The 20761-nt window shown below is 33.8% G+C and overlaps 2 protein-coding genes across 7 annotated transcripts in view; one reads left to right on the top strand and one right to left on the bottom strand.

The window, feature by feature from the left end:
* Window positions 1-823, bottom strand: part of LOC143244460 (putative chitinase 10) — a 55026-nt gene extending 54203 nt beyond the window's left edge. Inside the window, exon 1 of one of the 2 annotated variants that reach the window (XM_076489152.1) lies at window positions 632-823. In XM_076489152.1, coding sequence (XP_076345267.1) covers window positions 632-679 — 48 coding nt within the window. In that variant the 5' untranslated portion in view covers window positions 680-823. The remainder of the gene's footprint in view (window positions 1-631) is intronic. The other variant, XM_076489156.1, reaches the window with a different exon arrangement.
* Window positions 1-20761, top strand: part of LOC143244462 (monocyte to macrophage differentiation factor 2) — a 36093-nt gene that overhangs the window by 8003 nt on the left and 7329 nt on the right. For 2 of the 5 annotated variants that reach the window (XM_076489168.1, XM_076489167.1), the window contains exons 1-6: window positions 1154-1871; window positions 9646-9727; window positions 12776-12933; window positions 13336-13410; window positions 13729-13836; window positions 15125-15194. In XM_076489168.1, coding sequence (XP_076345283.1) covers window positions 1507-1871; window positions 9646-9727; window positions 12776-12933; window positions 13336-13410; window positions 13729-13836; window positions 15125-15194 — 858 coding nt within the window. In that variant the 5' untranslated portion in view covers window positions 1154-1506. Of the gene's footprint in view, window positions 1-1150; window positions 1872-9645; window positions 9728-12775; window positions 12934-13335; window positions 13411-13728; window positions 13837-15124; window positions 15195-16652; window positions 17924-20761 lie in introns of those variants that run through there. The other 3 variants (XM_076489166.1, XM_076489165.1, XM_076489169.1) reach the window with 3 other exon arrangements.

The following is a 20761-nucleotide window of genomic DNA, read 5'->3' on the forward strand; positions in this document are numbered from 1 at the left end:
CAAAGAGCAGTCAACTTCCACAACTGCCTACAGGCAGTGAAGGGTGATACAGATGTAGGCTTGAGCACCTACATTTCGCTCTCCTGATTTTTATTTCTAATTCTATATCTATTGCTATTCTTCATTTATTATACGAGATTGGCGAATGGAGGCGAAGATTGATAGACGGTGTATCCCCACCGCAATGTAGGCCCTACTTCCTCAGTCACCTCCAAAACCAAGGGTACATTTTATAATCCCATATTGTAGCTTGTACGCTGAGATCTTTTCAGTTGATGCAACGTTTTTTGTTTAATTTGTTTTTGTTTTGGCTTGTTTTTTGAGTTATAATTAGTCACAGGTTTGGATTTGATGTTTTTAACGCAGTCTTTCCTTGTGATTTTACTTATTTTACTATTTAACTTCATTAAAATGTATTTATTTAAACTAGAATAATATGTATATAAATATAATTTTTGCGCAAAGTTAATGTAGCTGTTAAAATTAAGCTTATCTCCTAAACCTAGTACTTCTGTTAAAGTATACAAACGTAGATTGTAATGGTAAAAATAGTAAATCTTCACCAATGTCATAAAACAGCAAAATATTTAAATAATCCTAGTAAATAACTTATATAATATGCCGTACTTACGTTCTTTTCCGTTTGGTACTCACGAACAGATCGTTTTGAAAATAACATCAGTTGGTGGGCATCAAACTGAAAACAAAAACGGAATTATACTATATTGTTATTTTAAAATATAATAATTGACAAGATCTCAACCAATTCAAATAACATCAGTGAAATATTTGTAAGCGAAGTGTTGAGGTTTGTCACGCACCACTTCCCGTGGTGGGCAGAGCACAGATAGCCTAATGTGTAGCTTTGTGCTTAATTCAAAACAACAACACACACAACTTCAATACGACACCGAAGTCTGTTGTATAGTTAGTAATTTGTATTATTACTGGTGATATTCACTTGGTTAGTGTCACGGTAATTTATAGTGTTAATTAAACGAGACGTTCTACTTTATTAAATAATTCATTTAGGGAAAGAAGAGTAAAAGTGTATCACATGAATATTTTGCAGCACTTTGATTCTGAATAACGTTTACTGTTCGTCTGTAGTTGCAGTATAGGCTGTATATAGTCATGAGTGACGTCATACTTTTCCGGTAACAGCTGTGATTGTCGCGGATAAGGGCACAGCTATGAGTGAAGATTTTTGCTTTTTCGTTTTTTATCATCTTTTTCGAACGTTAAACACAGATACTTTGTCTTGTTAAGTAGCAAGTTTACAATATCAGAATATGTTAAGTCAAATTCTACAAAGAATAATAACACTGAACTTGCCGTCTAATTTAAGTCGGAAATTTCGCCATTAGTATTAAATTAATCGAAATCGAATCAAGGGTATGAACATACAGGATAGCCTCAATGGTAGTAAAGCAATACTGGCGACTTTGGACCATATTACAATAAACGAACTATTATGGTCTGGTTTGAGAAAGAACGGAAGTTTTGATGATACTCATCGATGCCAGCACTTGTTCTGATCTGTTGGAAGACATGATTTCCTCTTTGAATTATCGAATTGTTTCAACGTCAAGTATTACCATGAAAGTTATCGGATCGTCTGCTAATTATATACGCACCATTTTCCGATTTCTCTGTTTTCACCTTTGTTTAGACGAAACGTTCAGATGGTTGATGAAGTTTAAACATACCAATTCAAATAGTGTTTGTGGAATATTTGTGAGCGAAGCGTTGAGGTATGTAATAAGCAATTGTGTGAACACTTGGGTGTACACCGATTGTGTGAAACTGAAAGGGAAGAGAAAAACCTCTAAAGGGTCAAACAATTATAAAAAAAATAATGGCCAGGAAAGGTATGGACATATGTTATTTAATAATTATCTTTAGCTCAAGTTATTTCCATTTTCGGACGCGTTGGAAGGTTTGTGTAGAGAAGGGAGCTATGATATTACTACTAATGTGTTTTTGTGTTGTTTTTTATAGCAAATCCATTACTACTAATAGTATGGGTTTAATTTTTAAGTTTTAACTTCATGTGTGCAATAGACTTATAGCATTATGGTATGATATTTGTAGTTAACAGAACTAGTGTTGCTGATAAAAGGTTCATGGATCTGGTACCCTAATAATATTAGCTTTTAATTCTAACTGCTTGATAGTTTAAATTTATGAGGTGAAATGTCAAACTTCAAAATAAACATTGAATATTGATTTCTTATAGATTTTTAGAGCAATAAATTATTGTAGAATGTACTTATCTCTCTCATGTAATATCTTAATTAATATATAAAGCTCAGAGAAGATTAATAAAATATAACCAGGAATGCAGAATTATTAAGGTCTGTGTGTTCAGTGAACTTTCTGAATGGTCAGTTGTATTGTCTGTTAAATGTTGCTACTATCAATTTTATGCTGTTAGTTTGTTAAAACAATCTTATGCTATTGTTGTTACTTTCTTATCAAGCAGGGAAGTGTGATAACATTAATCAAGAAAAATATTGATGTCAGAAAACAGAAAAATACTTTCATATATAATTTAACACTGTTATACACATCTTTTTTCTCACCTTGGATCAAACCTGCCTATGACTTTCATTTCCACCCATAATTTCAGGGTTTTAAATTTTCCTAACCACTCATAATATTTGTATTTGTAAGGTTTCTTTTCTTTAAAAAAATTCAGATTTCTAATCCAGTTTTTAAAATTTCAACTGAAAGGTAAATGACCTGTTAATTTGTTGTAAAGAATGACAGTACCTGTTAATAAACAATAATTTATTGATGCCCAATTATGAAATGTTTATTCTTTTTGTAGTGTAATAGACCATGTTACTTCTCTGAAGCCACAGTATTACATCTGTAGTAATTGTGGTTTCCACACAGCTAATAGTCTTTGCTGGTCACTGTTTCTAAAATAAGTGTTTTGGTGGGAAGTGTTGATAAAGCACGTACTGTACTCTGGCTTTTCAGAAAACTCTCTTAACCTGAAGATGACCTAGGAAGGTCTAAAGGTTGTTCTCTCCCTATCAATATAAGTGTTATACCCATACCAGCTATTCTGAGATATATTTTTATTTCAAGTGGGTTTCTTGTCATTAAGAAATAATTCACTTTCAGGTACACTGTGAAGGTGTTATATAGCACTGGAGATAAATGGTTGTTTGTAGTATTGTCCCCTGCATGTTAACACAGTATGTTTAACAAATTTTCCACAGTTCTTCACTTGACATGATTTCTAATTTTATGTATCTTATTTTTACTGATTTGTAGTTCATTTTATGATCAAAATTCCATGTTTAGAAAAATAACATTTGTTTAACCATTTTAAACATCTTGTATGTTTTGCAAGTCTAAATTTCTATCTGTTTCACCAGTAACATGAATATTTTTACAAGTTGAACTGGGGACAACATAGTCATTGTGGTCTTTAGGTTTGAACAGACTTGTTCAAGGCTTAGAACTTGTTTTAGTGGTATTGAGATATTAATAAACAACTTTGGAATTTTCATACACTTCTATACAGCCACAATATTATCACTGTAGTTTACACCAAGTATTTTTATTTTATTTTCACATGTACTTTAAATATTCTCAGTACCCTATGTACTTTGTTCAACATATCCATCAAAAGCCAAGAAGAAACTTCTTGGGAATGTCAACCAGTAAACAGCGTAATCTACTTGTCAAAATAAAGTACTTAGGGTCAGCTACAGTTTTATATCATGGTTTTAGAGTGGTATCTGAAGAGTCTCACCATTAAATATTTATTACTATTAATAAGTCAGTACTTCAAGACTACAGAACACTGTGGCTGTATTATTCTCTGTCAGTCCTGCAAAACCATTTACGTTGGTGAAATGGTAAGAACTCTAGATCCAAGAAACATAGAACATAAACATTTATTGAACATAGTGAAAGAAATAATGTTATTTTTCTACATGAGGGATGATGACCATAAAGTCAACTGGAAAATCAATGAAAGTGATTGTGGAAAGTTGCTTACGTCTTACTTTATAAATATTTCAGAAAAAATACATCTCAGAATGGCTGGTATGGATATTAACACTTTTACTGATAAGGAGAAAACAACATTTCGACCTTCCTAGGTCATCTTCAAGTTAAGAAAGAGAGTGCCTATTTTGAATATTTAACATTTATTTTTAAGTTTTCCACATTTGATCAACATTTCTGCCTGATTCACTTATCCAGTCCATCAAACCTAATTGAGCAATGGTCACTTGCACCTAGATGTTTCCCAGTCTTCATTCTATCAACCATTTCTATTATAAGTTAACAATAAATCAAAAATAGTATTGTTTTAGTTAAGTTCTCTGACCAATTATTGAACAAAACAATCCTGAACAGTTTCTAAGAACCTGTCTTCATCATGGTTTGATATAACATTTCCCTGTGTGTTTCCCAGAAATTAAACTCCCTCATAATTGCAACCTTATTATTATGTTAATTTTTTATCTTAGTCTAGAGTTTAATATTATTGCAACTGCTTTATCTGGTGGTCTTTTACAAGTTGTTGCTATATGCATAATTATATAATCAGTTACATGCATTGTATCAATATAAGTAACTATCTATCAAGATAAATTGCAGTGTATGTACAGGTTAGGACAAAAGTTACTTTATATGACTAGTGCATTTGATATTATAAGATTGCTAACTGTAAGCCAGTGTTTGAAACTAACAAGGTACTAATGTTTCATAATTTGGGCTATTATTAGATAAGTTTAAAATTTAATCTAGTGTAAGCAGGGGTATAGATCCTGGTGGGGATGGGTAGGATACACCCCTTCATTTTAAGTGGGGGGTATGGTGCATACAATCATCCCCCTCCTACAGTTTGGTCTGTTGAATTGTTTTATTGCATCACAGGCCTACAAATTGTGTATTTGTTCTTGTGATTCTCGTGTTCTTACCAATCAAATTACATAATTGGGCCTAGATGTAGGATTTTTCAGTAGCCAAAATGTACATCTTTAATATAGGCGTGCTTCTAAGCTTTTCGATCTAAGCGATAGTTCGTACATATCAGTCAGTAGGCCTAAGTATACATGCAAGCACTATCACAGAATCTACCTATGTTTTGTACATAATGTAAGATTAAATAAAATTTTCATCACAACAGATAGAACAGTATGAAATTCGAAAATATTACTCCCAAGCGTAAACTCCTGTGATCTAGATCTGGCAGGCCATTTGTAGCTTGTAGCTGCATCAGTCTTATGTGTATATTGTGCAGTTTTCCTACGCCATTTGTTCTTATGCATGTCTAGCCAGTTTTATTGCTGAAGCCACTGACCATAGTGTAAGTTTAGTGTACAGTTAATGATAGCTGGGATCCAGATGCACTTTACATCACCCCCCTCTGAGCCTCAATTTTACAACAGGACTCATTAGACCTGTGTTTGTTGCCCTTATTAATCCATGAAATTTCAGACTATCACTGCCCTCTAATAAAGTGCTGCTGCTTTATGGTAAAAGAACAATATATTTTCTTATCATAGATAGTAAAAAATATTGTATTTTCTTGTATAATTAAAATACAAAAGGAGTGATTTCAACAGCCTGAAGCCTCTACTCGAATTGTATTGCTAGTTTTTGTTTAGGTATTTTTATTTAATAGACGTGCTTATAGTCATTATATCACAACGTGTTTGCCTTTTGATGAGCTTTAACAGGAATATAATATATTTGTGACTGTTTAAGTATTTTTTGAGAAACTTGCAATTACTTGTGTTGTAACTAGCACACATTATTGACCCAGCGATGCCCAGGCGGTCAGTCGGCTTGGTAGTCACTTTGAGAATTGCACGTTCGACTTAAATACATTGTACACTTCAGTCCTACTTCCATTCTGTTCTATCTTCATTCGTTGTACATTAGAGTTTTTCAATAAAGACTGTATTTCAGCTTGTTGAGTCATCTAGGAAACAGATTCCAATTATGACAAGCAAGCGTCTGAAATTTTCCGATATTAGATAGTTATGCAAGCCAGTTACTAGTACTACAAGAGACAATGCAGATGCAGATAATCCAACAACCTCAAGCAAAGAAATAGAAACTTGCCATACATAGGAAATACCATGTTCATCAGAGGACGAGTCTGAAAATGCTTGTGCAACTATTGCACATCATAAACCACCAGATAGTTGTGAAACATATTTGTGCAGTAATGAAAAATCTGACACTTCACAGATACAGTGTGGAAAGCCATATCATACAGATGCACAACTAATACCGTGACAGAAAGCAAAATCTCAAAATATCAACTTCCAGGGCAAGTGGTTTGATAAGTTCCCATGGCTGCACTTCGACAATCAGACTCAAAAAAGTCATATGCTTTCATTGTGCCAAGGTGGAAAAATTTCCTTTTTACAGGGAAATTGGGGAGGCCAGTGGAGTATACCTTCATATCCACAAGTTTTTGCAACTGGAAAAAGGCAAAACAGAAATTCAACGAACACCAATCCTCCTCTCAGCACAGATTCGCTATATCTCCAGAAGGTTTACTTGATGTAACTCCAGTGACTGTTCAGCTACATGATGGAAAAAAGAAGCAGCAGGAAGAATGCAAAAGAAGTCTAGCCAAAATATTCAGAAGTTTACGTTTCTTACTGCGTCAAGGTTTAGCATTACGTGGACATACTGATACGGAGGGGAACTTCCTGCAGTTAATGAAGCTCCTGGAAGAGGAAGATCCTGAGTTGACAGCCTACTTGTCAAAGAAAACCACATTCACATCACCCCAGGCTCAGAATGAAATAATGGAGATGTTCAGCCATCAACTACTGAGAAACATAGCACACGAAGTGCAGCAAAGTAAAATCTTTGCATTAATGATTGATGACACTCAAGATGTTACAGGTGCCAAACAGGAAGCAATATGTGTACAATACGTAGATGAGAACCTTGACGTCCATGAGACAGTTTTTTGGTTTGTACAGTGTTTCCAGTACAACTGGTGAAACAATACCCTCGACTATACTTGATGTACTGACTAGATTCAATTTACCACTGTGAGGATTAAGAGCACAAACTTATGATGGAGCCACTAACATGAATGGTGCGTACAGTGGATGCCAGGCAAAAATAAAAGAGAAGCAACCGTCAGCTTTGTATTTTCACTGTGGAGCACACAAGGCTAATTTAATAATGGAACATGCAGTTGAAGCTTGTGAATGTGTTTGAGATTCTATCCAGTGGGTACATGAACTTGGTGTCTTGCTTCAGAGGTCAGGCAAATACAAGACAATCTTTGAAAATATTGTATCATCAGACAGCCACAATGGTCCAGTTAAATACATTCGCTCACTGTGTCCAACACGCTGGTTGTGCCACCTATCTGCAATTACATGTGCTAATGATCACTACAGTGACATTGTTGATTCTTTGTTTGAATTAGCAAATGAAAAATCAGATGTTGCAGTGAAAGCACGAGGTCTGCTGGACAGATTTGACAAAAGAAAGACTGTTAGGATTGTTGATGGCTCAGCATCCATTAGCTGCATTAGAGGAACTAAACCATGCATTCCAAGCAAAATCAGCGACAGTATCTGGCATGATTGAAGCATCTGCAATGACAGTTGAGCACTTGCAGGTATTGCGAACAGAGGAAAATTACAACAAGATATTTGATGAATCTGAGAAAAAGGTAACTTCCCTAGATCTGGTGCCTATTGAACTACCATACATTCTCAGACCCCCCAGAAGGATCACAGGTGATGGCTCAGCACACCATTCTGCAACAGCTAGAGATTACTACAGAAGCCAATATTTTGAATTTGTGGACACAGTCAGAGAACATCTGACCACTAGATTCAGTGCAGACAACAATGACTTGAGGCAATATCTGGCACTTGAGAACATGATCATATCTGGCAAGATTGACAACTCGGTTATAAACTTCTATCCAGAAATCTCTGCACAACGGCTCGAGTTTCAGTTGCCCATGTTCAAAGGAACAACAAAAGCAGTATCTCTGAAAGGTGCAAAGGATGCTTACTGTAAAATGCATGAAACAAGCCAGCAGATGTTTAGTGAAGTGTTTCTTCTCATGAAAATTGTGCTTGTATGTCCAGTATCCAGCTGTGAATGTGAACGCAGTTTTTCTGCATTAAGACGGTTGAAGACGTGGTTAAGGTCAACTATGTCTTAGTGCCACCTCAACCATGTGGCAATTTGTCACACTCACAAAGATGAGGTTGACAAGATAAATATAGAAGAGCTTATGAAAGAATTCATAAACAGATCATCACAAAGGAGGTATATGTTTGGGAACATGTAGACTAGAGGACTAAATGAATCTTACTTCAATGAAAAGTATGAATAATTATGTGCTACATTGTATTGATGTGTAATTTTCAAGAGTTTGCAAAGACATTTTAATTATTTTTATCAACAACATGAACAGTTTTTCAGTAGATATAAACTTATCAAGGGTAATTACTAATTTTATTAATATTTGAAAACGTAATTCATGCAATGAAAGTTATTAGTAACCTTGTCAAATATAATGGCCATATTTTATACTGTGCAGTGTGCAGGAATAAATTCATGTGGCAGTTAATTTGTGACACATTTGTCTTTATTCTATTAACATTTTGAAAACTGTTCCCAACACCTCACTTATACAAACCTACATGGAAACCTTGAAGCAGTGTGGCAACAAGATTACTCTGTGACTGCATGTTTACAGCTTTCAGGTTCACGTAATCAGAGATTGCCAATTTGCAAATTGAACAGTCCACATAAGTGGTTGCAAAAATCATCCCCCCCATCAGGTGTAAAACATCTATGCCCCTGAGTGTAAGTGACTTCTCTATCTGTCTGCAGTGTGATTAAATCCAAAATCCCGAGTCAGAATTTTTCTTTCTCTTGAGTAGTACTTATGTGTTTGTGGAGCTTGTCTAATCATAGATGTAATCAACTCTTGTCTCTTGACTCTTAATTATATGGCAAATATTATGTGTTTGTGAAACCTGTTTGTCTGACTAGTGGACATGTTCAACTCTGTACTGTATCTGAATCATCATTATATGGCAAACAGCATGTTTGTGAAGCCTGTCTGATCAGTGGGCATATTGTGCTCTTACATTTGAAATACAAATTATTCATAACGTGTGACACATTTTTAGGGCCAATGTTGGTTATTTCATAAGCATTAATGAAAGGTTATAGTTTATGTAGTCATGTCAAAGTAGGAAGGTTTTGTAACATTTATTACATGTATAAATAAATCTAGTTACTAATAAACTGGAAGTAGAGTATTTCAGAAAACAGCTTATACATACTAATCTTTGGTGAGCATCAGTTGTTCTCAGTTGAGGTAATATGTATTTCCAAAAAACATATGAAGGAAAAGTATGTGTGTATAGTTATTGTGTGTTAGTTAATACCCTCTGTTTTATGGATAACATCTAATTCTGATACTGTTTACAGAGTTATATTATGATTATTATAGGAATGAGATATTTGGAGGTTCGTGATAAGTGCATTCTATTTATGTGATACAAGGATTATGTGTTTGAAATGTATTAATTTATTTAACAAACCTTTCCAGAGTAATTTGCTCTATACTGTGACTTCAGCTCATGTTCTGTTTTTACTAAACAGGTTCATGAATGCACCGGCCAAGAGAAACGAGGCCTATGTACCAACAGAAATTGAACATGTTGCCAATATCGTGACTCATGGGGTGAGTTGAATTAGCTTTCATTCTTTAGTTCATTTTGAAAGCAGTGTAATGATACTTAATATCATAATTTCTTTGGATATAAATTAACCACATGTTGAAACATTTAAATGTAGGGAAAACAAAATTTTGAAACTTGGGTATCATGACTTTGGACTGTAGAAGTAGTGGCCAAAAATATGAATTATAATTATATCCCTAAGAAATCATACTCTATGGTGCAAATCATAGGTGCTAGTGCTATGGGTACTGAAGTTTCCTCAACATTTATTGATGCAAGTATTGCTGAGTGCCCTGAAGCTATTCAGATATATTAGCCAGCACCCAAAGTTTTTGGAAAAAGTGCTGCCAGTGGCCCAATTTTACTGTTGTAGTCAACAAGAATATTTAAAAATGATTATTTAAGGATAAGAGGTATATTTCTTTTGAAAATTTTCAGTCAATGTGTCTTCAGCTAATGTTTTCCTACATAGGTCTTTGAACATTACAAGTTTATCAAAATTATTCTGTTAAATTGATCATCAGTAACTTGTAAGTGATTGTTGTACCTGTTTCTTTATTCTATCGGGAAGTCACTTACTAGCTTTACTAAGAGGAAGAGATGATATGAGAAATGGCTCAGTAAGCTGCATTTGTAAGGATTCTGACAGTGAAATGGTGTTAACACCACTTGTTTAGCTTCATTACAATCTATCTCTTAGGAACACATGGGTACAGCCTGTGCATATCTCAAAACTATACTTATGAATATTCAGTTACGTGGAACCAAGTGTGTTTTTGTTGCACAGAACAGGTGGTACAGAGACTATTCACAGAAAGATTGTTCTGTTGTTACATGGAACCCAGTGTGTTTTTGTTCTGTTGATTTTATTAATTACAGTGAGTTTTTAATTATTGGTTCATGTGGTTGTAGTTAAAAACTCAGTATTAATTAACAATTTGCATATTTTACAATAAATGTTAGAATCATGGTAACACGATCTTTGTTTTACAATAACTGTTAGAACCATGGTAACATAATCTTTGTTTTGCAATAATTGTTAGAACCATGGTAACATGATCTTTGTTTTGCAATAAATGTTAGAACCATGGTAACATGTTCTTTGTTTTACAACAAATGTTAGAACCATGATAACATGATGTTTAATTGCGGAGGTTCTTGAACTGTTTCAAATTCCATAATCAGCATTAAAACCTCAAAACGTTTGTCCACAATATTCTAACTACCAAAAAACGACCTCAGCTATTAAATGATAAGTTTTTAGTAAAACAAAAAAATAAAACAGGATTTAACGAAGTGTATGTATGTATATATTTAATAATGTTGTTAAGGGAAAAAATTATAAAGAAAGTCTTAAGTATTAGTGTAAACACCATGTGTTTAAAATGAAAACATAGTCATTCAGAAATGATTACATTAATTACATCAGGGAGAAGTTGATTTTATTATCTGATGTTGGGTGATAACTGGAAACAAAGAGGCTTTCTTTAATAAAGAGTTTGTAATATGTATTCTTGGAGGCTAGAATGTTTAGATTTATGTATTTAAAAATGGCTGGTATGGGTAGAGAAAGCAGTAGTAGAGGGACAAAAACCTTTGTGAACCTGATGATGACCAAAGAAGGTCAAAACGTTGTTCGCTGCTCTACTAATGCATTCTCTGCCCATACCAGCCATTTTTAAATATATAATTTTCTCTACAAGTGGGTTTTCTCATCTTCGTGAATGTTTAGATTTGTAATAAGGGTGGAGTGGTTGTTATTCTCACTGTGCAGCCAATTCCAAGACTCAGGTGTAGTAGTTAGCATGTATGTACTTAAAGTTAAAAGTCCCATGTTTACATATTTGTACATGACATGTAGTTTTACTGGTATGGCCAGCTCTACTGCAACAAAAATTTATGAAGGACCTGCAGCCACAGAGAGATGAGTAGTTATTGAGGTTTTTAGACAAATTCATAATCCTAGGTTTTGACTTAAATACTAAATGTAGCTTAATTTTGGGGTAATTATTTTTCAGCCATTAAAACTTTGTTTGCCCTTGAAAGTACTGATAAAACTTGAGGATGTTTTTAAACTGTTTGACTTGTTGATAAGTGATCTTTTATTCGTTAAAGACGACCATGTTATACGGTAAAATAAGTTAAGGAGGTAAACATTATTTGGAAATTTGAGAATTATGAGAGAAGTAGCCATGATGAACATGTTACTCTGTTTAGAACAAGTTTATTGTTGAAGGAGCCGGGTATGAAACTGTTGAAACAAGGATAGACACAAGTAAATGTTTTCTAGTGGTAAACATGTGATAAGAGATTGTTTATTACAAATATTTGTTTGTGTCTGAACTTCTAGTATATGATACTTGAAGAGATTGTTTGTTTAATATTACTATTTGTGTCTGAGCTTCCAGTATGATACTTAAAATGACTGTTTGTTTTTTACAAATATTTGTTTGCATCTGAGCTTCCAGCATATGATACTTGAAATGACTGTTTATTACAAATAATTGTTTGTGCCTGAGATTCCAATATATGATACTTGTTTCAGTGAGCAAAATGACCATCTTACTTTCATGTTACTGGGATATTTATCTTGTTGAATTAGTAACAACCAGTTATCACTCCTGCTGTGAGATAAGTATATTATGTTTGATTTGATGAACAAAGATAACTTTTTCAACTATCATTACAATATATGTATATTGTTGGGCATTATTAAGTTAAAAAAGAAACTATATATTAATTATAGTGTTACAGGTGTCACAATAAGTACTAATGTTCAGTTTAATCCAAACTGTCTTGTATACAACAAGCATCTTGATATCAGAATTGATTCCTCTAACCATCATTCTGAGCCTCTTCTGCACTATTAAGTTTATCTCAATTTATATTTAATCATTAGTGTTGATAAATGTACTGTACTACTTCTGATCTTTACATTTGTATTCTGTAAGAAGGTCTGTAGGCTGGTGCATTTTATTGCACCACATTTTATAGAATCTGGTATGTATTTAAATATTATTACTTATTACTATACCTTTTGAACTGTGCAGCTCTGGGTGTTTCCAAGCATACTAGGATTGTTTTTCTTAGTGTACCAGTCATCCAGCAGCCCTGAGTACATCAGTGCCATTATCTACGGGTTGAGCCTTATTGGTCTGTTCTCTGTGTCAACTGTTTTTCATTCTGTCTTCTATTCAGGACGCTTTAGGTCTGTAAATAGTTTCATCACTTTACCTTTGTAAACTGCATGTTAGTGCTTTTAATATCTATTTATGCTAAACTATTGTAATATTTAAGTTTTATTTTAAACTGTTCATTATGAGAAATTTTGTGGCTTGTTTACTGTACTTGTGACTGTTTTTATATTTATCTTTTAATATGACATCAATTTTCAGCTAAAGTAAAAGTTAGCGTGAATCTGTCTCATGAAAATACATTTTACATATAAGATCTTCTACGAAGTACAGACATTCATATATTAATAACTTTATTTTCTTTTTTCTATCTTTAAAAAAGATATGAAAAATAACTGTTAGAAAATATCAATCGTGTCTGCATTGGGGCCTGAAATATATTGGTTAATGTATCATAACAATTTCTCTCTTTTAAGAGTTTTGAAAGATATTTTACATCGATGTGATAGAGCTGTGATCTACCTTTTCATCGCAGCTTCCTACACCCCCTGGTGAGTTTCTTTTTCACCATTTTGTAGATTTTATATTGCAGCAGTTAGTGTTCTTTTGTAAACTACCCATCAGTGCATAGGTGACTACTACAGTCCCTCATTTGGTAACTGAACTTTTTGATTCACATGGTAAATGTTTTGTGGTTTCTTTGGTTAGAAGAGAAGTTCAATTTCAGGTTACGACTTGTTGACTGTTGCCAAAACAATTTTTTTTCCTTCATAGCAGCAGTGTCTTACTTATTGGTTCTGTTATATATGTTATAGAGCTCATTTCTATCCTTGATATGTTTATTTTTGTGACATTTGTTTGTTCAACAGGTTAATGTTGAAAGATTTGGAGCCTGAAGCATGGTCAAGTGAACTCTGCTGGTTTGTGTGGGTTATGGCCATATGTGGAATTGCATATCAGAACTTGTTTCACGAACGGTGGGTTGCTTTCCTTGAATGTACTTTTGCTGAGTAATATTTTCATACATTTAATATTATACCAAGTATCAACATTCTTCCAGTAAATTCACAGATTTTTCTCAAATCTTCAGTGAAGGCTCCTAAAACTTCCTTGATGTTCTACCATGTCTTGAATGACAAAAATGCCATAGTGATGTAACTTCAATGGCAAAACTTAGTAGTCAACATATAGTTTCTTTTTCTTTCACAGTGTTCCTATTTCTCATTTTTTCTTCCCAGTTTTTGATTTTATTTCCACTTCTTTTCCAAGACTAAAGTTTTCCTGAGTTTTTACATTCCCAGATTTATTTGTATACCTTTTGAACATTTATGCTAAAGAATATTTATTTAGATCAGTAGGAATCTAAATACCTTTTGTACACAAGGGTGAAAAAAAAAGGCTTCCCCATCAGTGAGTGTGATTAATCATTTTTGATGTTACATAATAATTTGTTATATGCCACTAAAGATGCATGACAAGGAAACAAAGTTATTATAATTTATAAAGTGAGATATATTCTCTTTTATATTTTTAAAAGTTAACCAGGCTTTATCTTTAGAGTTTTGTCTGTGAAGTCTGTCATGGGTTATGCTGATGCACTTTGTTTAGTACTTTAAGTAATGTGAGTATAGTACCTAAAGCTATAGGCTTATTTAAATAGCATGAACTATGGTGTCAGATCTTCATGCTACTTTGTTATTTAGTTGTATATTCACTGTTGCTTTTCTGACAAAATATTGAAGAAAATTTGAGTAAATAAGCTTATTCCTGGTAATGAGAATAGTCTACTTGTTGTATCAGCTAAAAGACTGAAGAAAACTTGTGTGATTCTTTTTATGGTGTCATGAGATACAATGATGTTTACACAAGAAGTTAATGTAAGACTCATAACCACTTCTATTATATGAAGGTTTATTAATATAATAATAAATGTTTATCTTTTGTTTATGGCATGCTAATTTTGTAATGTTTGCCAAAGAAACTTTCATTAGGAGCAAAAACAAATATTGTCCAGTATGTTCTGACCACCCTCAGAAGTGTGATATGTTGTTTGGCATATACTTTTGTTTTCATCTTTATCCTAATTCTAACATTCTATAAGTGTTACTATAATTGAATGTGACATAAAGTTTGATACGATGTTGTTACACATCTTACAAGTGTTTCGGTAATTAAGTGTAAGATAAAACTATAAGGTACTGTTGCAGGTGTCACCAGATACAAAGTCTTGGAGATTTGATGATAATGTTAGTCTTTGTTTTACAGATACAAAACCTTGGAGACCTGTTTCTACCTAATCATGGGGATTATTCCAGCTGCTGCAACCTTACACATGGTATAGTACAAGTTCTGCTTTTAATATTGAGTCTATAAAAATTGAAGTACATAAAAGCTTTAATTGTTTTTATAATAACAGCAGCAGTGATTATGGGTCTTGTGGTATGAAAAATATCATATTCTAGATCTTTTTATTGATACTGAACCATCTTAATCTGGTGTTCAGATATAAATGGTATAGTTTGTAAAGAATTAACAGTCTGTTAGTTAATTAGAAAATTAGTAATCTTTTATATATGTAATTCTCTTATGTGAGACTAGTGAATTGGATAGTTATCTTGTGTGTACACTTTTTATAAATATTTAAAATCTTAAGTTATTACTGTGTTAAAAGTGCTTATTCTAGCCTTGTAGATGTTTTCTAGACAAGGCTTCTTGTTTAGTAGTATTTTCACATTAATTACTAATTATTTTTTAAAAAGGTTGCAGAGTGTGTGAGAATCCAACATTCCAACTCTTAATTTCCATACTGTACAATAGTTTTTTTTTCTTGAATATTTGTTTACTGTGTTCTATGTTAACCGTTTTGTACCCTGGTTTTGATCGAAGTAAAATTGTAACCTCTTCTCCTATCTTGGTGGCTCAGCAGTAAGTCTGAGGAATTATAACACTAAAATTTGGGTTTCAATACACACAATGGTCAGAGCACATTCTGTAGTTTAGTGCAAACCAACACAAGGAACAAAGACATTGTAACATTTCCTGAAACCATTGAATGAATTGTATTAACTTGCTGCTTGTCTTTGGTACAATAATCACACGTGTTTGTTGAAAGCCTGATTAGGTCTTCAATTAAAACAACTTTCCATATTCAGAAACTTAATTGTATATTTCACTTATCAAAAATATCCTATAATTTTTCAAATTTTTGTGAAACCTATTGTTCACTGAAACTTTAGCTCGGTTGTAATAGATGTTACTATGTCTGGATGTCAAAAGAATTGGCTAAAACTGTAACTTGGTTATGTTGTGATCTCAAGAGAATCAGCTACTTGTTGTTAGAGTTGTAGTAGTTGAAACAAGATGTCAAGTTAATGATTTTCATGTGGATGATTTTAATGTAATTGAAATCTTCTGGCATATCTGAGAAATGTACATTGATTGGAGTTGGATCTACAATTCAGTGAAAGAGAAGGGATTTAAACCAGTCCAGGAGTAAGCTTTCCATTAGTTACTTTCTCACTGTGGTGGAAGATGAGGTGTGGGGAACTGTCTTTTTATGTAGCCAAAGCATTGGTATTCTTGTAATTTACCTATGATAGAATGTAGGAAGAAAATTGGAGAAATCTTTCAATCATCACACACACACAGGCACCTTTATAAGGTAGACCTTCTTGTTAATACTTACTTCCAAATATTTGTTTCCTAATACCTCACGTAATCTTATTTGTCTGAGATCAAGAAAAAATGTTCTAATAATGGTTTTTTTGTTGTTTTTTTTACTTCTCACACTCAGCAAGATCGGTCAGGGTTGACAGAACTTGCAGCTGGAGGCCTCATTTACATATTGGGGGTGGTCTTCTTCAAAGCTGATGGGAGAATTCCATGTGCTCATGCTATTTGGCACCTGTTTGTGAATGTAGGGGCTTCTCTACACTTCTATGCAGTGTTTCAATATCTTATAGGAAAACATGATAAGTCCTGAGAATGACCACTTGTTCTAGTCATTTATATTTATATTCTTTTGTTTTTATCATGTATCAGTGGAAAGATGGAGTCTTCTCTTTTAATTTAAGTGAAATTGATTCTTAAGGTTAACATGATCATGTCTTTAGTGGTGTAATTATTATGATAGGATCTGGATCTCTGTCATTACTTACATCTGATAATTTTTAAAGTATACACAGTGCTTTTATTTTTCATGTATATATACCTAGATTTGAGTCACTGCTATACTGCATTGTTCAAATTAGAAATTTTTGTTTTTCTTTACTGAGAGTTGCACTTTTTTTTAAATAAGTGATGTTTACATAATTTACTAAGGTTAGGAAGTTTGTTTTTGATCACCACATATTTGTGAAAGTTCATTTCTTGAATTTGGTAAATCAGTTTGTCATTTAAGTAAAAAACATGAGCCACTATGTTACTAACTTTCCCCCATAACTGAAAATGCCAAATATATAAATTTCATAATAGAATTATCACTACTAGCAAACTAACATTGATCAGTTCAGAAGTCTTTACACTATTAAAGTATTATAACTTATTTACAAAGATAAGACTAACTTGTGGCTTCTTGCAAGAAGCGTGTATTGTTTTACTTAACTAGACATTAGAACAAAACAATTTTAGATGTACAAGAAGATTTTATCTCCTTCTCCAGACCTTTCCAGAAATTGTACAAAACTGAAATGTTTACTGTGTATTTTTACAGTCTTTCAATGATGCCAAAGAAACTGTATGTTACAGTATACTCCATTTTGTTCTATAACATATTTTTCGGGTTACAATTTACCACAAACTTACTAGGAATCAAGTTTATGTGTTTGAAAATTATTTAAATCTTATCTTCTAATTCTTTTGTTTATGGTGATTTATCTTTATGGGAAAAAACTATTTATTAGTTGTTATGTGATTTGAAATGTTTCTTTTCTATTTCTCTAAGAGCTATAGCTCTTCCATTTATCTGTCAAAGATGTGAACTCCATTAAAAAGAAACTTTTGGGATATTCTTAACACTAATAATTTTTTCTTGTTTTTAGACTGTAATAAAATTTTCTTTACTTATCGCTGTGTTTTGATTTAGGCTCTGAAACTGTAAACTTATTGTTGTATTCCCTATTGCAGTAGAAGTGTATAACACTACATAATTACACCAGTGCAGAAAGGAAAACCTAGTAGTTTAGTTACTAATGTAATTTGGCAGTCTTCCCATATTTTGGTAGATGTAATGAGGTGCTCACTGAACGAAAATCATGTGACATTATTACAGTGATAGTTAATGCTATAATTGTGATATTAAACCAAATCTTCCATTTTTATTATTCTCTAAAACAGCTTTGTTTATGAATAATGAGGGTGAGTATCCTATATTAAAATAATTTATGTGCCTCATTATCTTGTTGGTCCATATCGCTTTACCTCATGATCATGTATTTTGACAATAATCCTCCACCATAATTTCTTTTAAAGTTATTGTAGCCAAAGTAATCACCCTTTTCTGTATCTTTCCATGATCCATCTAATATAAGAGAACATTGGTGTCCCACTGTCTGTTTAAAATGTATAACTGCACAGAAATTTATATATGTTGCATCTAGTAGGGCTTTATTTGGAATAGCGTGAATATATTTGTCATTCTCTTCGTGTTTAAGTTGTGTGACAATTAATGGATAAAAAATGGAAGAAATTTGCTTCCCTTTTCCAGATGGATATCCTTCTTGATTATGTGAACTGCTACAAGTACTGATCCTTATGTTCATATATTCTATACCTTCTGCAAGATGTAGCATTTTGCATACCACACATAAATTATGAATTGTTTTAGGTCTCACTTTACATGGTTCTGGATCCCTAAATTGGTCCCCTCGATGTGGATGCCTGTACATGGTGAGGGGACCTCCCAGAGAAGGTTCTGTTCTTACAGGTTACCTCCTCTGGGATCTAAATATCCACCTGCATGTTTGCCATGCATGGTAACCCGTGAAGGAGAGGAGAGAATCCTGGTAGTTGAGGGGTCCAACTCCAACACACCACTTTGGCCTTGAATTTCTATGAACAGGCGGTCTTGGGATCCAACGATTCCTTTGAATTACCATCCCATTGCTTTGACAAGCTGTCTCAGTAAGATCTTAGAGGGGATAATCAATGCCTGCCTCGTGTGGTGTCTTGAATTAAACAACATCCTCTCACCTACTCAGTGTGGGTTCTGAAGACAACGCTCTATGATAGACCACTTAATTTGCCTTGAAACATCAGTCAGAGAAGCCTTTTTAAGGAGACAACATCTTGTTAGTTTTTTTCGATTTAGAAAAAGCTTACGATACAACATGGAGATATGGCATCTCATGAGACCTTCACTCGTATGGATTGCATCACAACTTTCCCCTTTGCATCCAGCAATTCTTAATGAAGCACTGACTCCAAGTCCATATGGGCTCAACAGTTTCTCCTTTTCTTCCACAGGAACTTGGAGTCCCTCAGATCTGTATTCTGAGTGTCACACTTTTCATTATTAAAGATTAATGCCATCAGTGAACAGCTACCCCCTACAGTTGAAAATGGTCTTTTTGTTGATGACTTTCACATCTCATGTCAGTCATCAAACATGAAGTTTATTGAATGGCAGCTACAAACTGCAATCAATCAGACACTGAAGTGAACCACGGCAAATGGTTTTAAACTTTTACTCTCTAAAACCGTTTGTATACATTTCTGCCGCAAATGGGGAATCCACCCAAATCCAGAATTCCGTCTTGATGATGATGTACTTCCTGTCGTCTCTGAGGCAAAGTTCTTAGGTCTTATATTTGATTGTAAATTCAATTATATATCGCATATCAAGCAACTTCATATCAAATGTCTAAAAGCATTGAACATTCTCCGTGTCCTCTTTTCTACTTCTTGGGGAGCAGATCGATACTCCATGCTCAAAATTTATTGAGCCCTCGTCCAATCCAAACTTGACTATGGTTTATGGTTCTTCCAGAACCTCAGCACTGAAAATGTTGGATCCTGTCCATCACCAGGGGCTTAGGCTTTGCATTGGAGCTTTTCGTACTTCTCCTGTGCAAAGTCTGTATGTGGAATCTCATGGACCCCCTCTATATATTTGCTGTTTGTAACTGTCTCTAATGTATACTTCCAAACTTCAATCCTTACCATAGCATACTACCTGGAGTTGTGTTTTCCAACCACAATGGACCACACTTTTTAATAACAGAAAATCTGCCATGGTTCCTTTTAGTCTCCATATCCAGGCACAATTAGAAGAATTGGATTTCTCCTGGAATAACATTGCAGTTTCTTCAAATCAGCCTATTCCACCTTGGCAAATTACTGTCCCCAATTGTAACCTATCTTTGAGTCATCTGAGGAAAGCAGATACACCCGATTGGAAATATCACTCTTTCTTTGCTGAACATCTTTCATATGATCCATCTATTCCTATATATATATATACAGGTGGTTCCAAATCAGGCGACTCAGTGGGCTCTGCCATGGTTTGTGACAGTTCGATTGTGGCACACAGACTCCCCCGTACAGTTTCTGATTTCACTGCCAAATTGTATGCCATCTCTTTTGCCCTAAATGATATTGAACTAATGCAATATACAAATTGTACAATATATACGGACTCACTCAGCTGTCTATTGGCCCTGGAATCATTCCATGTTAGTCACCACCCTCTTCTCATCAATATCAAAAACAAACTGGCCCATCTTTCTCTCTCATCTGTCTCCATCCAATTCTTTTGGATACCAGGTCATGTTGGTATTTGTGGGAATGAGCTTGCTGACAGAGAAGCAAAATCTGTCTGTTCTGGATCTATCATCCCAGTACCCATCAAAACTGGACTGTACACCAGATAGCCAGCAACCTGGATTGAGCAACACAATAACAAGT

Source organism: Tachypleus tridentatus, chromosome 2 (assembly GCF_004210375.1).
Source record: "Tachypleus tridentatus isolate NWPU-2018 chromosome 2, ASM421037v1, whole genome shotgun sequence".
In the NCBI taxonomy this organism is placed as follows: Eukaryota; Metazoa; Arthropoda; class Merostomata; order Xiphosura; family Limulidae; genus Tachypleus; species Tachypleus tridentatus.